The sequence below is a fragment of the Cyprinodon tularosa genome, unplaced genomic scaffold, assembly GCF_016077235.1.
Source record: "Cyprinodon tularosa strain WSP-4 unplaced genomic scaffold, ASM1607723v1 ctg260, whole genome shotgun sequence".
Lineage (NCBI taxonomy): Eukaryota > Metazoa > Chordata > Actinopteri > Cyprinodontiformes > Cyprinodontidae > Cyprinodon > Cyprinodon tularosa.
Genome location: NW_024038962.1, coordinates 225,805 through 251,933, shown reverse-complemented (window position 1 = coordinate 251,933; position 26,129 = coordinate 225,805). Strand labels below are relative to the sequence as shown.

At 37.7% G+C, this 26,129-nt stretch overlaps 1 protein-coding gene across 2 annotated transcripts in view; it reads left to right on the top strand.

Annotated features, from left to right (window-relative positions):
* Nucleotides 1-8,416, top strand: part of dipk2ab (divergent protein kinase domain 2Ab) — a 41,939-nt gene extending 33,523 nt beyond the window's left edge. For both annotated transcript variants that reach the window (XM_038288981.1, XM_038288983.1), the window contains one exon: nt 7,851-8,416. In XM_038288981.1, the coding sequence (XP_038144909.1) occupies nt 7,851-8,197 (347 nt within the window). In that variant the 3' untranslated portion in view covers nt 8,198-8,416. The remainder of the gene's footprint in view (nt 1-7,850) is intronic.
* The last annotated feature ends 17,713 nt before the right edge of the window (nt 8,417-26,129 follow it).

Here is a 26,129-nt window from a genome sequence, read left to right as displayed (position 1 = left end):
GAAGAAGAAAGAAGCTGCTATTCATTTCACTAGCATTTCCTCAGACAGAAAAAATCCCTTCTGTTATTTCTTCAGGTGAAAAAATGCCATTGGAAGACAAAGGAGTTTAACTCGTGTTGTGGAAAGAGACTCCATTACACTTCTTAAAATTCTCCTGGTACTTAAGAGGTATTTCTGGGTCCATTAAACGAGAAACATGCCCACAGCATCATAGGCCCTCCAACATACTTACCATTATATGGTGCTATTCTACATAGTCTTTCTTTCACACCAGATTCTAATTCTTGTTGCTAAAAAAGCTCAATTTTAGCTTTATCTTAACAAAGTGACATGTTCCTCTCAGTCCGAATAGTTTAGCAAACTACGTATTTGGGTAGATGATGATGACTGAAAGGTGTTTTTCTGGCTTCGCTAAAGAATCTGTGCACGTGCAGATATGATCTATATGGTTTCAGTTCTTTGTTCTTTAACAGTTTTTAATCTTTTGTTTTACCTACCCTGAGAGCCAGGTGATCCTAGGGTCTTACTCCATTCAGGTTTGTCTCAGTTCCAGTTAGATCTCTAACAAAAAGCTTATCAAATGCTTCTCAAACTAAACAAGTATGTCAGATTACAGAAAAGAACTTTAGAGATTAGTTTCATTTGATATACACTGGTCTGCAAAGGTTTGGGCAACCTTGTTAATTTCCATGATTTTCCTTCATAAATCGTTGGTTCTTAGGATAAAAAAAATCAGTATATCATATAGGAGACAAACACAGTGATATTTGAGAAGTGAAACGAAGTTTATACCATTTACAGGAAGTGTGCAATAATTGTTTAAACAAAATTAGGCATGTGCATAAATTTGGGCACCACAATCAAAAAAAATAACTCAATATTTAGTAGATCCCCCTTTTGCAGAAATAACAGCTTCTAAACGCTTCCTATAGCTTCCTATGAGAGTCTGGTTGGAGGTATTTTGGACCATTCCTCTTTACAAAACACCTCTAATTCATTCAGGTTTGATGGTTTCCGAGCATGGACAGCTCTCTTTAAGTCACACCACAGATTTTCAATAATATTCAGGTCTGGGGACTGAGATGGCCATTCCAGAACGTTGTACTTGTTCCTCTGCATGAATGCCTTAGTAGATTTTGAGCAGTGTTTAGGGTCATTGTCCTGTTGAAAGATCCAGCCCCGGCGCAGCTTCAGCCTTGTCAATGATTCCTGGACATTGGTCTCCAGAATCTGTTGATATTTGGTGGAATCCATGCATCCCTCAACTTTAACAAGATTCCCAGTCTCTGCACTGGCCACACAGGCCCACAGCAGGATGGAACCACCACCAAAATTTACTGTAGGCAGCAGGTGTTTTTCTAGGAATGCTGTGTTGTTTTTCCTCCATGCATGACGCCCCTTGTTATGTCCAAATAACTCAATTTTAGTTTCATCAGTCCACAGCACCTTATTCGAAAAGGAACCCGGCATCGGTATCCTTCCCCTAATTCATGATGGTGAACAATTTTTGTTTTCAGGTCATGTGACAGTTGTTTTGAGACTCCCATGTCGCTACTCTTCAGAGAAGATTCACAGAGGAGGGAAACTTACAATTGCCCCCCCTTAAATACTCTCTTATATTTGTGTTCACCTGTGTATGTAGGTCAAGGGTCACTGAGCTTCCCAAACCAATTTTGATTTCCAATAATTGGTTCTAGAGATTTTTAAATTAGTAAAATGACAACAATGCCCACATTTTTGCACATGCCTAATTTTGTTAAAACAATTATTGCACACTTCCTGTAAATGGTATAAACTTCGTTTCACTTCTCAAATATCACTGTGTTTGTCTACCATATGATATATTTAACTGATTTTTTTTTATCCTAAGAACCAACGATTTATGAAGGAAAATCATGGAAATTAACAAGGTTGCCCAAACTTTTGCAGACCACTGTATAACTGTGCCACCTTGATTCTTTTTCAGGCGTTTGTTAGCCTGCAAATCTCTCATAATCACCCCAATTTATCAACGGTTAAATTTTTTCATTGTGACAGAGCTGGACACATCCTCGTACAGATCACATAACACGCACCATCGTAAATTATTGTACTTTTCTGGTAATCTGTAATCTAAAGACATTACACTGGTTTTGACCATCACATCACTCCTCATCCACTTGTTTCATCCATCTCAGCTCCTCAGCGTGAACATGACATGAAGTTGGATGTAGTTTGGATTGGGCGGAGATGAAATGGGGAATGAGGAAGCACTGAATGTTATAGGAACGGCCTCTTGAGAATTTCCATATGCAGGAAGTCTCCCCTCTTCTAAGAATATACTCATCCAGCACCCCTTCTGCCTCTACGCATGCATCCCCATCAAAGCTAAGATTGTTCGGATAACGAGCCATCTCTGCTGCCCTAGATTTTTTCCTCTTTAAAAAAAAAACATAAAAAGGTCCAGGAAAGCTATACATCACAGGCTGAGCACTGCCGCTCGCCTCCCTTCAGTCTTCCTTCCAGGGGCCACTTCAGAGAGAGCAACGGCCACCTCCTCCAGTACTTGCATTTGTCCCCCTTGTGCTGAAATCCTATTAGATTGATAAACTATTGTGTTGCTAGGTGTTGAGGTTTCAGCATTGTTCACTTTGACAGATATGAGATATGGCTTGTAAGCAAAAGGAGCATGTTTCCATTTTTATACACATAATGGAAGCAGTCTGATACATTTATCTTGGGATAAAGTGCCGTTTTGCCAAATTACAAGCTTCAACTCCAGGGAACCACAAAGTGTAAAGCAGAACCTGTGAAGGAATTCAAACATCACTGCAGTCGTTCGCTTGATTTTTCTGCTTAATTTCTATGCTATAATGCTTATGTGTGTTTGTGTATTTGCTTTCCTCAGAAGTGTGTATTTATCTTAATGCCAAGAGCTGCAATTTTCCAGCCTGTCACCGAAGCCCTTTGCCAGTCCTGGAGCACAATCCAGGTTGATACTCCCTTTGTCTGGCCCGACACATTTAGAGTCTGACAACTCAAGCTGCTTACCCCTGGCCTTTCAGAGCTTAAGCCTTGAGTTTATTTGCTTCCTGCATGTTTGTGCGCCTGGATCTGTTTGTGTGCGTGTGCCAAAAAGCTGCGGCGCAGCAGGAGGAAGAAGAAGAAGGGGGGGGATCATGGCAGTAATAAGCATTACTAGGTCACGGCCCTGTGACGAAGATCAGTAGGAAACAGGCGCAGCAACTTCCCTGGCTGTGGTAATAGAGGATCCAATCCCTACAATTAAAGCCTGAGCTGGGAAAGTTAGCTAAAACATGTGACGATAGAATCACCGTTCCAAACTGAAACCCATCGATTTGTAAATCAGACGTGCGGAAAGCAACACGTCGTTCCGCCCTCTTATTAGAACCATCCATATTGATGCATGTGGGATTCTGAAGACGGAGTGCTGTGCCCTTTTGTCTGCACAGCCCAGCCGTGCGAAACGAGTGATTTCCTCATGGCTGAGCTCATAGCGTCTCTGGATGGTTGGGCAACACTCATGTCACTCATTGTCCTCGGCACATATGCACTTTTCTCTTCCTCTTGCTTCCAAAATATGCGACCTTTCTCTCTTAGCTCAATGGTAAGGCTTTGCTAACGAGGTCTCAGTACATGCCTCCCAACTCTGTGCAACCTTGTGAAGCTAAAGGAAGTGAGAGGAATGCAATAAAGGCCTGACTGAGCTCTTTAACATGGAAGGTACAAAAAACGCAAGGACACGATGCTAGATGGTCATACTACGTCTGATGCTGCCGCTGATTTGAATTGAAAATGATTTCATTTGTTTTGTAAATCTACACATACCAGCAGGTAGAAAAAAAAAACAGGTTCAGGTACCTTCCAAGAAGCATTCATGGCTTGGAAATATACATTTTTCAAGGTAAAACATCAAGCTTTATTTTATTGGTATCTCTTTACCAGATTTTTGCAAATTAGCTTTTAGTCGATACTTTTTAACAAAAAAAAACAAAACATGGTTTCATTCTTAAAATAAGAAAGTCTGACCTGGATTTGTGTTAATCTTCCTTGCTAATCTAAAGCATTTGCACAACATACTTCTACCATCATCTTTCACAAAGAGGATGTTACCTTTCTTCTTGCTTCCATAGAAACCAACATGTTTATGTAAACCAGTTATAGTTTACCTGTCAGCAGTTTACCCCAGCTTAGATATGGATCTCTGCAGCTCCTCCAGAGTCACCATAGAACTACCATGGCAACTTCCCCAAGTGACTCTGTCCTTGACATTTCTCTTTAAACCTTTCTGCTTTATTTCTTGATTTTTGTAGATTATCTGTCCACTGAAGCTTTCACAGGACAGCAGTATTTTGTACTGAAATTGAATGTAACACAAGAGACCTCCAATTAAAAAAATATGTATATATTGAATTTAATTTTTTATTTTTTTTTATTTTTTGCTTTTTGGAATCCCTTTTGGATTTAAGTGATTAATACTTAAAAGCTAAATTCACTGTAAATACAAATTAAAAAATAATACTTTTTATGATTTTTGAATTGATTTTTCATTCCCCCCCATTCACCTTACACATTAGGTATGCACTACACCGCATATAATCCAAAATCCCAGTGCAATGCATTTAAGTTGGTGATTGCAAGCTAACAAAATGTAAAAATACTTTATTCCTTATGTGTCCTTGAGTATATCCTGTTTTTCCTTCTGAGGATTCTTTCTCTATCTGTGGGGGTGTGTGTGTGTCTGAAGAGCGGGACACTCTCCAGATGCCATCTGTCAATCAGTGCTGATGTGTGACGCATGACTGCTTCGAAGGCAAATAATTGCTTTTCACCTCACCTTGCTGCGTTTTTCGTGTACGTCTTTATATGCGTTGGTGCACAGATATATCCATCTTCATCACCCACACAAATTGAGGTTGATGTGCCTCTCCTCTTCGGGGGTGGGGGCCCACAGTGGGTTCCCCTCTTCTCACTAACGGCCCAGCGTTGGACGTTTGATTGAGTTGTTCTGATGAGCCAGAGGAGAAGTGCATTACAGTGCCTGATGCACTGATTATATGTTTGCATCCTCTGGGTCCCCTCCAGTCTACCAACAGTGTTATTGATCTGCTTTTAATGCGCAAACCAATAGCTCTCTCATCATTCCAGGGTTTTTTTTTATTGCCTCCCTTCTTTCCTAACTCAATTCTCTAAAGAGAATGAAAAAGGAAAATAAAATGAGCAGGGGAAAGAATTTTATTTGCTCTGTAAATCAAGTAAAAGGGTTCATTTCTGTCAAATGAAACTGTAGACGGCTGTTCGGTGGTGAGCTTTTTAAAAAAAGGGGGTTTCTCACAGTGGCTGCAGGCTTTTAGAGTTTTTTCGATCCTCTCAGCGCCTGGTATGGTTAACTCCTTGGGTTATTTAAATAAACTCAGTATGATTTGCATACCTGAAAAAAATGAACCATGAAGAATAAAGGCTCCAACTACACAAAGACGCTGAAACATTTTTGTTAATATAATTTATTTTTTTAATGAATGCACAAAACCTCAAACAGCCATGAAACTGGGAACCTAGAGGTCCATTCCTCAAACCCACTTGGCGTTTTAAAAGGTCAGATTCTTATAATTGTTTTTTTTTTTTTTTTTTTTTTTTTTTTGCAACTGATTATCAATTTAAGATAATTTGGATTTAAATTGAAATGTTTTCCTTGACTTTGTACCTCGAGTAATCAGTTTAATTTTATTTTGGAGGTGGGGGAAACATGATGATCTGCTTTCTTATTTCATTAGATTATTTTCTGTTATCTTAACTAAATATTTATTTGATCTTTTTTTTGGGTAGCTTATATTAGTCATTTACAAATTTAAAGTAAATATAAATGCATGTGTGCACTTAGGGAAGTGAACACATTCATAACCAAATTTAAAAGGATAAAATAGAGCAATTTTGCCATCAGCTAAAGTCTCACCCTTTTAATGTAGCACCCTGAAGAAAAGGCCAACATATTAGTTTTAAAGTCTCAATTGAAGGGTGTTTTACTTTCACTCAGTGCATTCACTGGGTTAACTTTTTCTTTCCATGTATTTTCCAACTTTTTCCCTAATTTGAGTCAAGCTGAGACTATTTGTTTCAGAGCGAAATCAAGATGGTGAGTAGATTCACAAAGTGTCCAGTTTAATTCGCTATTACTGCTAACTAGTTGATTAAAGTAGAGTTGAAACAATCGGATTAATCCATTATTGAAATAATCATCAACTAATTTAGTAATTGATTAATCGTTTACTGGAGTATACAGACCCTAAAAACATGCCTTTAGCTCACAGAAAAATCCACTTAGAGCAGGAATGGTAAAAATATATATAAACCTTTTGCATTTAGGGTAAAAAGTTGTTCGTTCATAAATATGTTCCTCAAGTGGAAACGTTTTAGTTTTCACCTGGTTTGATATCATAAAAAGTCTTCTTTGAGGAACCTTTGGCTATCGGATTATCAATCAAAAAAATAATCAACAGATTAATCGATTTGCAAAATAATCATTAGTTGCAGCCCTAGATTAAAGCTTAAATAAAAAGTGCCTGTTATGTGCCTATCCCAACAATCTTAGCCTTTGATCTGTTGTCTGAAACTGTTTTTCTGTGATTTAAATCCCATTCCAAGGATATTTGTTTCATTTTTTACCTCTGCTTTCTTCCTACTTGACATACAGTAAATACCACAATAGCCACAGAACTTTTTTTTCTTTTTAGGAGGAAAAAATCAAATACTTTTCTGATCAGCTAGTACCCATAAGCAGCATCAAATCATGCTAACAGCAGCGCACTTGGATGATTTAGTTTGGTTGCAGTTACTGAACCAGCTAACCGTTTTAAGTAATCCTTGTGGAAACATAGGTTTAACATATTTTAAATTAATCTATGTTTGACATTGAAAATTAGATGATTTTTTTCCCTTCCACTTATCCAGCAAGAGAGAACAAAGCTTTCACCAGACAGCAGGAGTACAGAAAAGTAGGCTTCTGGTAATTTTAGGCTTTCAGTCTCTTTCATAAAATATGCTTTTTTTTATCTTAGCATGAGGATTTTATGGAATAAAAAACAGTGAGTTCTGTTTATGTAGTGGTAGTGATGTTAATAAATAATATGACGCTAATCTCATTTAAAATGTTTAAGGCAATGCAAGTTTATTTGTATTGCACAATTCACTACAATGACATTTGCTATTATAATAGTTCTTGGAATGAAATCAGAATAGACTCTAAGCATAATTAACTACTTAAGACAGCTTGTTTGTTTCCTGTCTTTTATTACTGGATGTACTGATCAAACCAGGTGTGTCTGGCCATTGTCGCCATGGTTACTAACGCCAGGAGGAGAGGAACCTCAGCAGATGAAAACTAAACAAAAATCAACCAAAAGCTCTCCTTTGTGCTGTACCTTTAAAAAAAAAAAAGATAAAATAAAAATGTCAATATTATACAGCCAGCACATTTGAAGAAAGAAAAACATGTGCAGGGGGCCTAAGTTGAAAAGCAGCATGTCTTTTAGCTGCTGCTAAAATGCATTTTAATCAGGTATTACATAGCATTGTGAAATAAATTCATCTCAAAGGGTGAAGTATAAGTTTTGACCTTTAATTTAGTTGTTCCTGGAGAAACCTAGTGAAATGGAGGTTGCACACATTGGAAAACTCTGCTCCTTTTCCATTTGTTTTCATTTAAAACCACTGGTTCACGTTTCAGTTTTAAAAAGACCATTTAAAACTCCTGAAATAGAAATCTGCTCAAGTCTATGTTAAAAAAAGAAGGGGGGGAGGGGATTAAAGATTGTTTTACCTCTGTGTAATTGAGATTCTGTTTCCCCCTACAGACAAGCCGGAGAACTACGACGTGTGGTATGAGAGCCGCTTCGAGGAGTGCGACAGGGAGGCCTGCCTTTCTTTCTCCAAGGAGGCCCTCTGTTCCCGGGTCACTGTGGACCACAACTACTATGCCGTGTGTCAGAACCTGCTGTCGCAGTACGCCACGTGGCGGGGAACCACCGGAGGCCTCCTTCACAACCCGCCTGCTCACATAGCCAAAGATGGACAACTCGAGGCTTTGTTGGACGAGTGCACCAAACCCAAAAAGCGATACGGCCGCTTCCAGGCGGCAAAGGAATTGCGCGAATACCTCACACGGTTAGCTGCTGCCTCCTCCTCTGCCATGGCAAGGTAATGCATGGGGTCGGCGTTAGCCTGATGATTTGAGACATAATTTTGTACTCTCTATCTGGACTCTTGACCTGTTGTTCCTTGTTCATGATGTCATTTGCTCCTTTGCGCTTTGGAGCAGGAAGAAAGTGTTGAAATCAAACCCTGTTAAAGCCCCAGCTTTTACCTTGACTTTTCTCCTTTGTATGAAAGGAGTGTGGCGCTGCAAAAAAAAAAAAAAAAAGTCCTGCCTGAGCCAGGACAGCGAGGTTACAAGGTTGACCTCTCGGGCTCTCAGGGTGGGCTACCACCTCCGGAGCGGAGATAAGGAAGGGCTCCGGTAAACACATCTGTCATTGGAGCCAGGCTAACGGCAGCAGTCGCATCACACAGCCCAGATGATCATTTTCCTCTTTATTGCCTCAGTTTCTTCGCTTTATGCCGTTAGAAATGTTAACATCTGTTTCAGTTATAGTACTGAGTTTTATTTAATTTCTGGAAGGGTTGATCTGCTTTGGACTGAATTGTAGTCATTTGAGCCATGTTTATGTTTTGCTGTGTTTCTGGCTCTTAATTTTCTGTAGCATTGCTGCCTGAAAGGTGGAAGTAGCATCACCTGCTGCGGGGTAGCAGGCAAGGCCAAGGGAGAGAATAAGCAGGTTGGAAGTTTATGGATATCAGAGGAATTAGAATAACTTGACAGCTACTCATTTCATGTAGAAATGCATCTCGATAATCATTAAAAATCATCAAAAAGGGTTTTTTTTTTTTTCTGTTATACAGTTCAAAAAAACACGCACATATTTGGTATTGTAACTTTAGATTTGATTTTAATTTTTATAGAATATGAAATTAGACTAAATGTATCTGTATATGATGTATACTTCTGCATTTAGTACTTAAATACACAACTAAATATGAATTGCTACATCAACTCTGTGCGTCATGGAGATGATCCGCTAGAAGTCTGATTGCTTTATGAAACCCTTCAGCTTATCAGCTTTCTGACTCTCCTGTGCAAAATATTCTTCCATCCAAAGCTGAGATCACAACACAAAACCCAGTCCCTTTTTCCTTTAGTAAGTAGCTAAATACAGGGAATTATTAAATCCCTTACCCAGGACACGTATGTGCGTGTCTTTTCTAAAAGAAGCGTTTCCAGCTGTTGTCTGTCTGTAAAATTCCCTAAAACTCTTGACGACCCTTTTTCCATCCATTAACTTTCCATTGTGTTTGGTTACAGAACTTTGGAAATAGGCTTTTGCAATTACCTTTGTAGCTCACCCTATAAATTAATTAGCTATTATGCTTCTGTATTTTCGTCTAAATTTGGCAGAAATTTCGTACTTGCTCAATGAATTTACCACTTTTTCCTCCCCCCTCTTAGATCTCATCTTTCTCATAAGCTCTAAGCTATAATTGTCCAAATTTATGAAAACAAAAGCTCTAAATCTGTAATTTTGCTATGAATCCTTGTTTTGAACAGTATTACTGAAAAAAAAATAACTTTCTGATGATGTAAAACTTATTGAGATGCAAACTTTTATGTTTTCCAATCACTGTTTTCAGGTTTCAGAAATGTGGCAATCATTTTTTTTTCTTTTTTCTTGTGTGTGGATCTTTTTTTTTCTTTCTTTTTTTATAGGAATCAGAAAGGGTGAGACAGCTGCTCATAGAAAACTGCGATAATTGGACTGCTGAAGTCCCTTAATGCAGATGTGAGACCAAAGAGGCTATTTGTAATAAGAGACCACTGTTTTTCATTCGGTTGGTCTGCACTCTGAAGAACAGACTGAATATAGATATTTTTTGTTCCACTAAAAATCATCCGCCAGGACTGTTTTGAATGATTCCCTTTACTTTGTAGGCCTCTAGCAGGATTGATAAATGATCTGTTAAACACTTTTTTCTCCATCAGTGTCATAAAAAACACTTAATTTAAAAGAGAAAATGAAGTGAGTCTAAAAGAACCAGAGGACATGATTAATCCTCATTCTTTTCTTTCCCTTTTTTATCTTGATTTGATGAATGAATCCTATTGTCAGACTTCTCCAAGTGTGCTCAACACTATAACCTCTGTCAGGTCAATGGGAATAATAAAAAAAAAGGGAACAGAGAAATCTATGAAATGACTTTCCTGTAACGGAAGCAGCTTCCAGACCTGCAGTTTTTGAATTTTGCAGTTCAGAAATCTCCCTGTTAAATATTTAAATGCTCTGTACCACTTAGAGGTTGGAGATGATTTTACACTCAGTGGACCAACAAATTAAAAGCATATTCACAAATAGTGGGTCATTTTGCTCTTGGTTTATGGGACACGTTCATCACAACAACTCGGTTTAAAAAAAAAAAAAGGCCTCTAAATCCTTTTTTTCTCTTTTTCATTCTTTTAAAGTCATAAGTAGGATATTGAATACCTAGTGGGGGTTTAACAAAGACTAAAGTAAGTAGAGAAATAAAGTGGATCTTTTGTTTGATGGAAAAGCTGACATGTTAGACTGATGTGTTTTTGCCAGCTAGGAAAAGCAATAAAGACCAGTTTGGATTTTTTTTTTCTTCCTTTTGTTTCTACTGCATTCATTGTGACAGCTATGTTTTTGTTTCCCCATGACTCCATATATTTAACTATGGAAATGCTGAATTTTGAGGGATTTGTTCATGTGTAACTAACTGTCCACTTTTGTACTGTATTTTTCTTTGAGTGTTATATCAGCATTGTCTGATTTTTTCCTGTGCCTTTCATTGAAAAGTTGTATTTACAACTTTTAGTGGATTTAAATATTAAAATAAATGAAGATATATATATATATATATAGATATAAATATACTCATGCTCTGTGTTGACTATTCTTGATTCTGCTTTTCTTTTCTGTGAATGGTTTGATTTAGCTGTAGTTTGGTTTGGGTTTTTAAAAATTGATTCTCTACTGCACAGCTGGATGTCAATGTTTGCCAAGTTCTCTTTTTTTTCTTTTTTTTTCATCTTTTTAATCTTCATCTTCTCTCAAAAACCCAGGCTCCCTTTTGTTGTGCACACCACACAACTGAGATGTGTGTCCTTCCCTTTTTATCCAGTTCTGTGTTTATTTATGCAAGATCTTTACACCAACATTAGTTTAAAATTTGTAGGTAACCTTGCAGAGAAGCTTTCCTGTAAAACACTTCAATAGGCTCACACAGATGGCAAAATAATCTTTTTTGTGTGTGCAGGTATTCAGTTTCCACAGCAAAATCATTACACATATAATGATGACCAAGAATGTTCATACTGTCTTCACATTACCGAGTTAATCTTTTCAAATAAACCTGTATTTTTTTCACCACAATCAACATAAGGGAGTATTGATCCTGGATATAAGATGCGTTAATACCATTCTTGGTTTTTTGGGGGTGTGGGGAGGGTTAAAGACTCAGGTTGAATTGAATTCTTGCCAAATGCCGATGCACTAATGCTGAGCTACCTCCACCGGTCCCCTATCTGTTCAAGTTGAAACTCTGGATGTGCATCTTTAAAAACGTTAATAATTTCAGTAAGAGGAAATTGACCAGTATCACTTTAAGTCCAAAGGGGTCTTAGGAGCAAATTGCTCCTTAATTTACATATGTGAATTAAAGCAAATACAGCTCCCAAACTATAAATTGGAAATACAGTAGTTTGTATTTGTATGACAGAAAGACATTGAGGAATATTTTTCAGGTGGAAACACTATTTTAAATGTCACCATGTCTGATTTATAAGTAATTAAACAATGAAAAAATAAAAAATATTTAGCCTCGCCAAATTATTTCCCAAAATAAACACTACAAAACTTTATAGATCCACATCTTGACTTATAACTCAAGCAAATTTAGACTCAATAAGTTGAAGCATGTTTGTTTCACAAAGGTTTTAGTGGACAGTGTGCTAGGCAAAAATGTGATTTTGACACATTCCCAAAGTGCAAAAATGCATTTTTCCTCTCATAGAGGGAAATCTCGCAAGACAATTATGTTAATTTATATTATTGAAGACCTTCTGAAAAAGACAAAGCCTTTTGTTCCAAAGATTTAAGCGTTGTTTCAATGAAATTTTAATTTTCAGGTTACATCACCTGAAATGACCGCACAATTACAAAAGGCTCAGACCTTTCCAAGGAGGGGTCATCAGGGACCCGTTTCCAATGATGCTGGCCAGTAGGGGCTAAAAATAAATACCTTCTGTTGTATTACTCATGCAGAGTCATACATGTCAGGTAGAATTTTAAATCTCATTTGATTTGTTTTCACAGGAATAAAACAAAAAGTACTTTGTGAAAAATTTTGAAACCTGTTTTAGAAATTTTAAAGCCTCATTTGAAAGGCGTGTGGATTAAACTCCATGTGCTTTTGTTTTGGCTATTTCTATAATTAAATAAACATGAGCAGGCGTCAGTTGGGCCTTGTACCGGGCCCGCCAGGCTTAAGGGGTTGAACCTAATTTTGCCAGGAGAAAGGGATCTTTTTATTTTATTTTTTGGAGGAGGGGAAACTTTTGAATATTTCATGCAGAAAAAGCTGCAGCATTTCCCCTCCAGGTGAGCAATTCTGATTACCCAGTGTCTGTGCGTGCATGAATCATTCTAAGCTGTTGCAGACATGCAAGCTGTTTTCTTTTCCTTTGTGAGGACCTAATACTGCCTGTGTCTCTCTAAGCAAGGCTAAGGCACCGATTGCTCTGTGCATAAGAATTTTACCTGGAGGTTCATGTTGCCATCCCTGAAAACTGACGGATTAAGCTAAGGTTTCCAGCTGCTTAATATTTTTTTATGAGTGCAATATGTTACATTTATGGGTAAAATAAGCTGTGGTGGCATTCCGAGTGTTTTTTTTTCTGTTTTATATAATTTCAGACTAACTTCTTGAAAACAGAATTATGAAAATGAGAGGAGCCATCTTAAGGATGAAGCCATAAACAAAAAGGGAAGGAGTTTGTGTTTGGACTTCAAAATCAGACTGTTTAGTTTGCGTACTATGAACATGAACGGATTCATCTCCACTTCACTGAGCTTGTTTTGAAGGTTGATTTGGCACATTTGGTACTACATTTTCCAGACGTCCTGATTTCGTCTTCTGTCCTGCTGTCCCACTAATTGAAATGTCCTGTGAAGAAAAGTCAACAGTATTCACAGGAGCGTTTCCCAAAAAAAAAAATGAAATAAAAAATAAAACAGCTGCATCAAAAAAGAACATCCAAAGGATCTTAATGCCTCATATTATAGAAATATATTTAAAGACAAAGCAAAGCCACAACAAAGGCTGCAGACAGTTTATAACTGAATGAGGAGTGAGTGAGGTTTTTGTGAACATTTAGATTATAAAACTGCGTTTATCCCTTATAAGCATCCTAAATCCACAATTATCAGATATACAATATTTGCTGTTATTACATGTAAATTAATAAAAAATAATAAAATTACTGTATAAACTATATGCAAACAAGGAGGGGAGAGATTTTGTTATTAGCTCTTCTCTAAGCTCCAGTTTGGCTCCCATTTAATGCTCTATTACCTAACCCAGGACCAGAATTAGAAACTGCATCACTGATGCATCTTTTTTTCTTCCTCTCTATGGTAATTTCTCCAACTCTTTCCATCTCCTCCTCTGTAATTGCGCGTCTCTTTGATACACCCGCCGGTTTGTATACAGAGCTGATGTCACAGTCGTTGTGGTGAAATGCAGCTAAAGACCTCCGTGCTGCAGCTACTCTAGGCCCTTACTGATGGATGACTCCGGGGTCGGTCGGCTGTAAGAAAACACCACAGAAAAATGAATGAGGAGGAGGAGGAGGAAGCAGGCGTTAGAGTTTAATAAACAGGCTTAAATAAACATGAGGCCATTTCCGGGGCAAATCCACCAGGGATTTTTCTACATTAGGCAGGGAGAGGGAAGAACTTGGTTCTGTTATATTAGGGGGAAATGAGACAAACGGCCTGGCAGCAAAGTAAAAGCATCTGAAAATTACTGCAAATAGAAATAGAAATTTCCTCAGCGCCCTGTCCAATTTACAACGAGCAAGTTTACTTTCACAAATTGCATTCTAAAGTTATCAGAGTTGAAAACAAGCGAGAGCAGCTTTGCTCACCGTTGTTTGCAGCTTTGCAGAATGTACCCTATGGGAGGAGGAAATCATGTTATAATTTATAGAAATCCGCCAGCAGACGGGTGGCTGGAAATAATAAATATGGTGCCTGTAATGTGACTATCTTGTCTCCCATCAGTACACAGCTTTTTAAAAATACACCCCTGGATTCCTGTTTATCAGCTCGGGGGAGAAGTCTGAAGCGCAGAGGTGCAACATATTATTTAGTGTTCAGCAGGCCGCGTTATCTAAATCTCTACATAACTTTAGCCTTGCCTGTCATTTTATAAACCCCGGGAAACTGCTGATATCTTATTCAGGTCATCAGCTGAAAGAAAGAATGGCAGTCAAAGGCAGTGCCAAATGTTTGATTGCCTTTATGAAAAAGATAAAAAATGAGGCAAAAGCAGAAAGTTTCCTGGTTTTTGTGGCTTGGCCGAAGTGATGTAAAGTCTATTTCATGCTCCGGCGAGCCTCAGGGACAGCAAGCCATTTTTAGACCCAGAATGACCTATATATTTTTCTGAGGATAGAAGGGGGGGTAGGTTGTTTAGTGTTGGGAGTGGGTCAGGAATAACATTGTGCGAAGCCGTGTTTTTCTGGAGCACTCACCCGTGTGAGCCTGGTCTGTTGTGTTGGGGTCTTTTCTGGGTTTGAAAGCTATGAAGATTCTTTGTGAGCCTCCGCTGGAAAAATCTTCACTAATGCAACACGGGACCTGCTAGAAGTGATGTTCCTGTCAGGCCACTTACATCGCTTCAACATGTTTACGTCGCTCGCACATATATTATGCTTCATTTAAAAGGTGTTTGCATGCTTTTTTCCCCCTCCTTTTTATACAGGGGCATACGTTGGTCAAACATAAAAGTCCACCATGTTGGCTTTCTGTATGCTTCACATGCAGGAGAAAGGATTGACAGAGAGAGGAGTTGTTTTGACTTTCTAATAGCTCATTTTGGTTTCAGTTTGATGACCTCTTTCAGCTGAACTTGACTCCAGATGCACTTTATGATCGCTTCCTGCAAAAGAGCTGCGCTTCAGAAGCCTTGATTTTGAGAGCATACTTACAGAGTGCCTCAAAAGTGGAGGATACATGGCGAAGTAGAAATCCCATCAGCCAAACAAAGAAATACAAAGTATTGCAAAGTAAAACATCCCATGACCAGTTTCAACTGCTAACGAAACAAAAGAAAAATGCAACTTTTTCATTGTTTTTCAAACCAGGTAAGTGATTTATAACATCTGAAACTACATAATCCCATTAAAGCAGACTGACTTGAAAAAGAAAGAGTATTCTTTAAATGGACAACCGATGACTGAAGCCACAGATTTACATTTTTAACTGGCTGATGATAATGGTACAGCCCAAAACAAATTGGGTAAGCACTACCATGTCCCCCAAAGATCCATGAAACTGTGAATGTGGAGGTGAAGCATTCAAGTTCCCTTAATTTCTTTATTTGAGACACTTGCTCATTTGGAGGCTGTTTCTGAATGTTGCTATCATGCAGATTATTGGGTTCAAGGGAAAGGCACAATGGGAAGACATTTGAAGACATTTAATTGTCCTCAGCTATTACAAAAATCTACTGATGCACAAAGAGAATTACAAAAAAATCCTAGAAAAGAATTACTCCCTTCAAATATTCCACCCGTGTGACTTCATTCATTATAATGAACTATTTCCTCCATTGTCTGAGCCGAAATACCCATTGCATATGGGTATTTAGGTTTCTCTCTCTGTCCCTCACTTATGAAGCATTAAGCTGAAGTGACTTTAATGGGAAAACAACATTGGAGCTCTAATCAGAGTAATGTGAAGGATGATGTTCTTAGAATGAGATGTTGTCCATGCAAAAATATGCAGTACACCTTGGACAGGTCGCCAGTATGTCGCAGGGCAACACAGAGACACACATTTATGACTAAAAAGAATTTACAGAAGCCAATAAACCTAACAATCATGTTTTTGGACTGGGAGAAAGCTTGAATACTTGCAGAGAAACCATGCACATGGAGAACTCCATGCAGGAAGACCATGGGCTGGGAATCCTACCCAGAACCTTCTTGCTGCAAGGCAGCAGTGCTACACTGCTCCACCATTCAGCCAACTAACAAATTATTCCAGCAATGTGAATATTTAGAGAAAGGAAATTGCTAAATGTTAAATAGTCTGTTTTTCTATAGCTATTATCAAGTCCAGGGTCTAATATGTGTGTGCATCATATCATAAACAACAAGTCCATCACCAACTTCAAAATTACACAATAATTGAAGTGAAGAACTCGATAATTAACTGTCACTGTGATATCTTTAAGAGTATTTGCAGCTGCTTGGTTTCTTCAGGCTTTTATTTTTGTATATTTTATAAGTTCAGCTGATAGAATGAATATTGTGCTAGTCATAAACTGGAACAAAGAAAAATAAAAAATACAGTGAACTTCAGAAAAGTTTATCTTATGAATAAATGTTGTTTTGCATTTACTGCTTCCAGATGGCTATTGGTTTAGGAAAAGGTTCCTCCATTGCTGTGCTTGTTTTCCATTCCATTATTTTCAGTTGTGAACTAATCACCACAGTGACCCCTGTTTTAAGCTCATCTCCAAACCTAATCACCAGTTGTCCCCTCACATATGGTGCCATATAAATAAGACTTGTTTAGGTATTTCAGGAAATACACAAAATATATCCAAACTTTAAGTTGCATTGTACTAATGGAGCCGTTTAATCAGTTATTTTTAATGAAAGAACAAGAACAATCTAACAGAGCTTCAGTCATCTCCAAAGCAACCTGAAACCTAAAGAACTATCTGGAAAGTCCATACAACACATGCTGACTTTACACAACTACTTTTAGAAAGAGGTCAAAAGAACAAACTGCTAACTGCATGCAGTCTGAAAGCAGTAAATATTTAAACCCAGCAGGTGTATTTTCAAAGTAACCCAAACATCAAATAAGAATTAAAAACTTTTCATTTCTTCAAGTAACTGAAAACTATTCATATAGATTGAGAATGTTCTGGTAACTTTAATCTGAAAAAACATAGACATTTTCAACACTCGTTTATTTTTCTAAAACTTCGCCTCTTTTATTCTCCTTATCCTTTCATTTTACCCTATAGCTTTCTACCTATCATTATCTCTGTTTCCCTAGACAAACAAATGGGAGCTCTATGTGGCTCTATGTCCTCTCCACTGGGGGAGAGGTCACAGCCTATCTTAGGGGACTGATCTACCAGGGGATCAACTTGCCCACAATCCTGCTACCCTCCCAGGCAGCAGTTTAGATGCACAGAATCATGTCCCATTGGTGGGACCTGCTTGGGTGGATGAGTAGCTTCACAGCCCATTCCCAGTCACCATAGGCAGAATAGTCAACATAGAGGGCAGTAATTAAAATCATCATTCACTCAGCAAACTCCTTTATTTAGGCATGTGCTCTTTCCCACTAAAGATAAAAGGCTGTGGCTTGCAAGAGAATTCCCATCCATTCAAATGGTTCACATTTGGATGTGTTAGAAGAAGCATAAACATCAATGTCTTATTTTATTGGGAATTTTTTCTAATTATCTAATTTTATCTAATAATTATAGTGCCCATTTGTATTCAGCCCCCATTTATAGGATACTCCTGTTTGATGAACGCCTCAGAGGTTTGTCAGAGAATAAAGAGCATCTAAAGTCCAGAAATAATAGAGTTAAGAATTAGTTTCAAACTTTAGAACTGCTGTTCAGATTCTGCAAATGCAGTGTGATCGAGCTTCCCTTATATTGAAATAAGTATGAATAAATATCTCAGTGCATAATGTTTTATCCCAACAGATTTGCAGATATAAGTGCAGCAAAATACGGCTCAACAAAGTATTGATTCAGGGAGACTAAAAACAAATTATGCCTTCCAGACATTTATGATTTTAATATGAAAAATGGGAGAAAAAGCTCTACTTTGTCTATAATATGAAATCCCAATAAAACACATTGATTTCCAACACGAGGAGAACGTGAAAAAGCTTAAGGGGTTTGAATATTTTGGAAGGCGCAGCATCAGCAGCCCCAATAGTGGTCCAGATGAAATGCAGCATCAATAGCAAGTACTTGCTCCATAAATCAAACTCTGACGTTCACGCATCTGTTAAAACTCCCTGTTTTTATTTCAGTGATTTTTTTTTTTCAGGCCATCCACAGGGAAGCTGAGATAAAATTCATTTTTGTAAATCTTATCACTTGCCATATGGTGCGCTGTGATTCAGGCAAGATGCAATAAGCATTTAGCAAGTCGGCGATGACACTAGGTGGCATTTCCACTGATTGTGATAACCGTTCACAGCTCCACTGGAGAGGCAGGGTGCAAAATGTCGCCAGAATGGAGGGATGTCGCCGCAGACGCAATAACAGAAACAAAGATAAGACACTTCAGACATCTTTATATTGCAAGGGCAGAAAAATCCTATAATCCATTAGAGCATTAGGCGGCCATTTCTTGCCCTTCACCGCTCTAAATTGAGGTGCCCTCCGGAGGATGAGGAGAACGGTACATCTGATGTGAGGTCCTCACTCCCCTCTGGGATAAATTTACTCCTTTGTGACCTCACATGCTATGTGCTCTGTGCCTGTGAAAAGTAGTGCTAAAATCCTTGGAGCTTTGCACATTTTCCCACCACAGGCAGTTGCACAACTTCAGCCCGACACACTCCAGAGATCCCCATCACTTTGTGACACTTGAGTGGACTAAATGAAACATTTTCTCTGCTGTCTGTCCAGCTCACTGAGTGACAGTGGGCCAAAGCTGATAACCGCATGGGGGTACGGGTGGGGATTTTCCTCTCTAGATTGTGTTTTGTTTGTTGAATTTTCTCCACCATGTACAGGTAGAAAAAGTTTATATCTAACAGACCAATTTCTGTTGTTTTTTTTTTTAAACCAAACCAAAAAAAAAAAAAAAAAGATTTCTTATTTTTATAACAGATTTCCGGGGGAAAGAAAAATATGACATTCAAACCATCGATCCATCTGTCTGTCTATTCATCTATCAACCCATCATATGTCAGTATGTATTTACTATTGTGAGCCTTAGTAGTACCTGTTTAGCAATGTCTAACTATGGACTGACAGCAAGAGCAATGAAAAAGTATGAAATTTTGACATGAAAATGTGAAGGAACCTTAGTTATAATCTTGCCCAATTTTCTCCCTGACAAGTGCAAAACTTGTGAAACGTTGATTACAGTTATTCAAAGGTTTCCATCGTGCAGCTTTTCCCGGAAGCACCTCCAGAGTAAATATTTCACATATAACACCCAAGTAAACAGTAGACAATGTCATCCATCATCAGGGTCAATAGTGAGCTATGGGGCGATTTTATTTACTTTAGTTTTAGTTTCATATTCCGACTAACACATCAGAAATCTAAGGGGAAATTTGTCTCAATGCTATTACTTTCATGTTTCAAAATAAGCTAAACTATACATCCCATCCCCTCGCTGCTCTTACATTGGTTGAAAACGTCTTTGGTTTGTAGAAAAAAACCTCAAAACAAACAAACATGAATTCAGAAGCTGTCATGTTTATCGCCTGGTGTCTCACCAGCAGCTATTAAATGCAACCATCTCATCCCTCCAGCTCTCATCTGCCCACGAGCCAGTCTGTGCTGATAGCTAGATGCAACGCAGATGTGAACTAGCATGTAGTGCACGTTTGTGCAGTGCCACTATGCTGACAGAGACTTCAAACAGCTCTGTTAGTGGCCCTCAGAGGGATTCGCTAGACGTCAAAGCAGCCAACAAGGAAAGACAGACAATTATTTCCACAGTTTCCTTACTCAGCCGCTGCTGCACTGAGACTGTAGCTTGCATGTGCAAGCAGATCACTCCAGAGAAACTGCCTCATAAGCGATTCCAAGCTGTCGTTCCTATACTAAGACATAATGCTCACGGCCTACAGTGGGCCGGACGGCAATTTGTTGAGTAGTTATGGTGTTCGACTGCCAAGAAGCAGGTGGCAAGTGAGCGTGAGAGGCCGACAAAAGGAGGGGGTCTGTAAGCGTGGGTAAGAACACTGAGACAAAACATAAGCCCAGTTTTCTTGCCTGCCAACAGTCCACACAAGCAGTATGCTAAGGTTGTGAAGCAATATAATCTCACTAGATAGAACCAGATTGAATAAAGAGATGATTTAATAAATAAAATAAATTACAACAAAAAAAATGTATCATAACAAAATATAAAGCATTACTGATGGATCAAAGCATACTTCCACCTAACATAAGAACTGTCAGCGAAATACAATATATATGCCACACAGAACACAATATCGTAGAGAAAAAAAAATTAGAAATTGGAGTTAAAAACAAAACCAGAATCAATTTAGCAATGTCTCTACACAGCAAAGTAAAAATATCTTAAATTAAGTGTATCTATCCTTAATTTGAGTAGGTAAATAAGATGATTTTGCCAACTGAATGAGTATTTTTACTCTTAGAATAAGATAATTAGATCAAATGTACTTGGCATAACACAATGCAATTGTTTTTTCTTATTTTAAGAGTAAATTGTCCTGTTCTATCGGCAAAATGTCTCACTTACTGTACCTCCTCAAGTGAAGAAAAAATTGACTTATTTTAGAAGAAGATAAAAAATTCTTTGCAGTGTAGGTTAGTCTTCCTCCCCAAATGGCTTCATGATGTTAGTGTTTCGTCGCAGTGCACGGTCCAGTCAAACAGTCCGCTATCTGTTAATTTTTCAATACGTTTTCAATTAAATTCAATAATACTTTATTAATCCCAAATGGAAATTCAGTAAGCGCCCTGACTACTTTGATGACTCCAGGGCCCGATCCCAAACCAGCCACTAAGCACTAACCCTCCGTTTGTGCGCTCCACCAGATGGTTCCCCACATTGAGGGCAGTTCCAAACCACATAGTGAGTAGGGTAAATGGACCGTTCAATCCCTAAATAGTGATCATCAAACATTTGCCCCCTTCTTAAAAATACATTTCTACAGTCAAAACAACTTGATAGAATCTTAATAAAGTCTTCTTTTATATTGTCCTACATTTCGATTTTCTGTCAATGTGACGAAGCTGCATTAAACCAGCAGAACTTATATTTGAATGCCAGTGTTTCATCTGTAACTAGTTTGCCATTACACCCTTTGTTAAATTCCAGCAAGCCTGCACTTATGCAAACTGGCTATTTATGAACTGAATGATCCACCCACCCTACACACTACATGGTTTGGGACGGTTGTTAATATGACCTCAAGGCGAACGCGCAGACGGAGTGTTAGTGCTTAGGTTAAGTGTTTAGGGGCGGGTTTGGGATTGGGCTGCTGCAGTGGGTGTAACTGTGAACTAATAATGCAGGAAACAATTGCATTCAAAAGTAAGTTCCTTTGGTTTGCTTCATCTTTCTTGCACTTAGAGAGAATCACAAGTTAGGAAAAAGAAACAAAGGTGTGATTAATTCCAAACAGGAAAGTTCTATTATATGTATATTTATAAGAAATGTATTTTTAAGTAAGTGGCAAAATTTTGACAGAGCTGCAGCCATGTACATGGGTAGTCACTGTGTTACCATAGCAACAAATGTTTTTCTTAGGGTTAGTGTGGGATTGAGCCACTTTTGATTGTCTGCCCTATCAGCGTACCCAATGACCACGGGTACCACTGATGCCCTGACCTTTTATATATATATATATATATATATATATATATATATATATATATATATATATATATATATATATATATATATATATATATATATATATATATATATATATATATATATATATATATATATATATATTATAAGTTATATATAAGTTATCATATATATGATAACTGAGTTATATATATATATGACAGTTAAAATAAATAGGAAAAAAGATAGGAAAATAAAAAGTCACAATGTCACTTTATGTTAATGTAGTCACACAATCCAAGTCCACAAATAAGGCAACATCCAATTAGGAGGACTCCACAAACGCTTGGTAAAACAAAAAATATATATTTATTTTAAATGGCCCCAACCTAGTTTTTTTGTTATTAAGTAACATATTCCCCCAATGGAGAATAATCTGTCCAATTTAAAAAAAAAATCTTGCAATTCATCTATTGCCAGCAGTGACTGCTGCTGGTGTCTGTCGGGAAGATAACTCTGCAGTGTCTATAATTACAAATTTTAAATATTTAGGATTGTAGAACCTAAATTGCATTGTTTGAAACTAGGTGGTGTTTTTTTTCTTTTCTTTTCTTTCTTTATTTCCTTTATTTTAACCTCATTATTAGGTGTGGAAGCTCCCTTCTGTAGAATCCATGCCAGATGATGGCACCAAGTTATAGAGGGAAGAGATTAAAATATTTTTCCGAAATTATATTTTCTTAGTTGCTTTATTTTTTTGTATTACATATTGCATTTGTTTCGTGGTTTTATTTTATTTGGTAATTTTCTCTGATGCAACTTTTTTTTTCTTTCTAAAGCTGTTATGCAATCATTCTTCCTTATATTCTGGGTTTTATCATATTTTGTGCATTTGCAAAACAAACTGTGGTGTCGTTATTAATCCTCTGTGTATATTCTGGGTTGTTAACCACTTATCTCTAGGATAATCTGGGCTTGCATAAGATTAAATTGGTTCAATCTCCAGAGAGTGGATCAGGTTAGCGTTAAGGGAAAATGAGATTGGTGCCCAGAAGAGCAAAGTGGAAAAGAACAACCTTGAAAGGGACACACTGTCTAAATTGGATCTCCAGTAGGGGTGGGTATTGGCAAAGAAGTCACGATTCGATTCGAATCACGATTCACATGCCACGATGCGATTCTATCACGATGCATCACGATACTTGAAATATTGCGATGCATTGGGATATTTTCACTGAACACTGTAAGAAAAAGATACAGCCCTTACCAGTGGCTGACTGGCTGTGTATGATCTGGATAGTGTCTTCAATTGATACATAACTGAAAGCAACTGAATTCATACATAGCTGTATTTATTGAAATTACTTTTGGAGGTGTTGTCATGAAAACAAATACTGGACAGAAATATTACTATTACTGGTGTGGACACACTAACAAAAAGATCTTAGGATTCATCAAACTTAAAATAACAAAATGAGGATAATCAGTGCCATTTACATGGCCTCAGTGGTCTTTTAAACCAATTAAATGAAAACATTCAAATGTAAGACATTTCCCCTTTTGGAAATTACGTGCGTCATATCAATTTCGTTTTTACCTTCTTTGTTTTTAAAGCCAAAATGCATCCAAGCATCTGACTTGAAATGTGATGGAGCTGGGGGGCGAATTTTCTCAGTCTCCTCCATATTTTGTTTACGAATGACTCTTCTCAGTATCCCAAGGCCGGACATGCTTGCAACACAAAGCAGCAGGCGTCAACACATCCGCAGCGACATCTGCTGGACTGGAAGTGGTATTCCACTTGGTTTGATTGATGTGCGCCAACCATTAATGTATTTTATTTGTTCATTTTTTTTTTTTATATAATCGATTCTTGCCTTCAAGAATCGATTCAGTAGATCACAAAAATTAGAATCACGATGCATCGATTTGACGATTATTTTGCACACCCTTAATCTCCAGTAGCCGATCAGAGATTTTTCACTGGCAGGAGTACTAAGACAGGTGCTAAAAGTGACTGTAGACGTTACTAAGATGGATAACAAGGACCTTATAGGAGGATACTCTGTGGGTTTTTTATGATATAACCCAACTTCTGGTTATGAATCTGACCCAATAGGATTTTACAATTTCTAACTATGGTAAATTCTCTTTATTTATGAAATCCAGCAGTTTCTGACTTATTTATGTGGTTGAAACATTGGTTTTCAACCTTCATGCAGCCATTTCCCACAATAAATCACAAGCTGAAACTGCCTTCGTGTTACATGAATGATTAAATGATCTTTCCGCTCAGCTGAAGCAATTGTTCTCACATGGGAGAGAGAAAATCTTAACATCTGAAAATAATGTATTGAGCCACACAGTATATAAAATTACACTGGCTTAAGACACCACTTTTGATGTATTATTTTTAATATAACTTAACCAAAATAAAACTATAAGCAATGAAATCAACGGTTACATTTCATTGGCATTTACGGTCTGCTCTGTGAAAACAGGGAACAAGAATGACATTAAAGCAAAATAAATATCAGTAATAAAATGGTTAAATATAACATACATATACAGAAGTTTGTAGTTATGTATTTTCTCCAAGTAAAATAACAGGAATAGTGTGCTGCATGCTGACAGGTTGCTGAGTTTCTTAAAAAAACAACAAAAAAAACCCTACAAAACAATCAGAACACTGGGATTATAAACATTACAAACATAAACATTTTTCCAGATGGGCAAAATCCAAAACCATGTGTTTATGTCCTCTGAAGAGAACTCAAAACCATTGACATACCCTCTGGGAGCCCGTGGCACGATTGTTTCATCATGTTTATACATATCAACTACCTGACATAGTGTCCAATAAAAGGCTAAAATACAAAACAGAGAATGCAACAAAATATCCCCCTAAAAACTCCAGTTTTAGATGTTTTTTTTCTTATTTTTATTTACTTTTCAATAATCCTTACAGTTGTTTAGAACAATATCAACTATCATGTTTTCAACCCTGTATTATATTTCCAACAGAAACAAACTTTGATGATAAGAACAAAAGCATGGAAATCAGGTCTCTTGCAAGTGTGCATGTAGTGGGAGAGCTGGGCTTTTGCCTGTCAGATGCGGGCCATTGTCCATGTCTGGGCATGCTCTATGTTTTGTTTTGAGTACCTTTAAAGTTGCGAAGTCAGACTCTAACAAGTAGATTGCATTTCAGTGGCCTATCAGCCGAGGGGTCATAGTCACTTCTATCGTATTTAGATAGGGTAAGAGCTTCACAGTTCCATTTTAAATCCCCTGGGTTTGTCATCTCAATATATTTATATACAATTTCAATTAGGTTATTTTATTAAAATGGTGCCTAATTTTCTGAGGCCTACACCATTGCCCCTGGTTGTGCCCACTTCAGAAGAGTCTTGCTTTAAGAATTGAATAATATCTCTTATATGTATGTAAATTCCAAGTATGAAGAACTCCATTTCTTTTTTGTGGCTTTATCATAGAAAACAAGGATGTGCATTTTGCTTGATGTACTTTTGCCATATTTAAGGATCGAGTAACTATCTAAAAATAGAAATATAATTGCTTTATGGGAAACACAAACTCCCCAGTCTGCCTCAGCAGATGGCCGCTCACACTGAGCCTGGTTCTGCTGCGGTTTCTTCCTGTTAAAAGGGAGTTTTTCCTCTCCACTGTTACTTCAAGCATGCTTAGTGTAATGGATTGCATCCAAGTCAATGATTCGATGCAATCAACTGGTTTTCCTTAGATAGAAAACTTTGAATGAATTTGACTGTATGATCTGGTGAACTGTAAAGTGCCTTAAGATGAAAAGTTGTGAATTGGCGCTATATAAATAAACTGAATTGAATTGAAACTGTCTGAATTATGAAAGAATTAATCTGAAGCTATTGCAACCTGCAATTTTAAAGGGACACTATGCAACATTTTTCAGTTAATTAATGTGTTCCATAACGTTATGGATGATTAAATGAGTCATTTCAGGTTGAACAAAGGTATTCTCGGCCGCCCTGGTGTTCTGTGTGGGAAATACTGCACTTGCAACTGCAGGAGCACCGACCCGCACCCACAGGCTCAGAAGTCTCGTGAGAGTCAGTCTTGCTTTACGGCGATAACTGCTACACCCCCCAGTTAAAAGCATTCTCGTTGCTAGCACAGTGGCAATCTTTGTGCAGTTATGCTACGTTCACGCAGCAAAAGCAGCAAA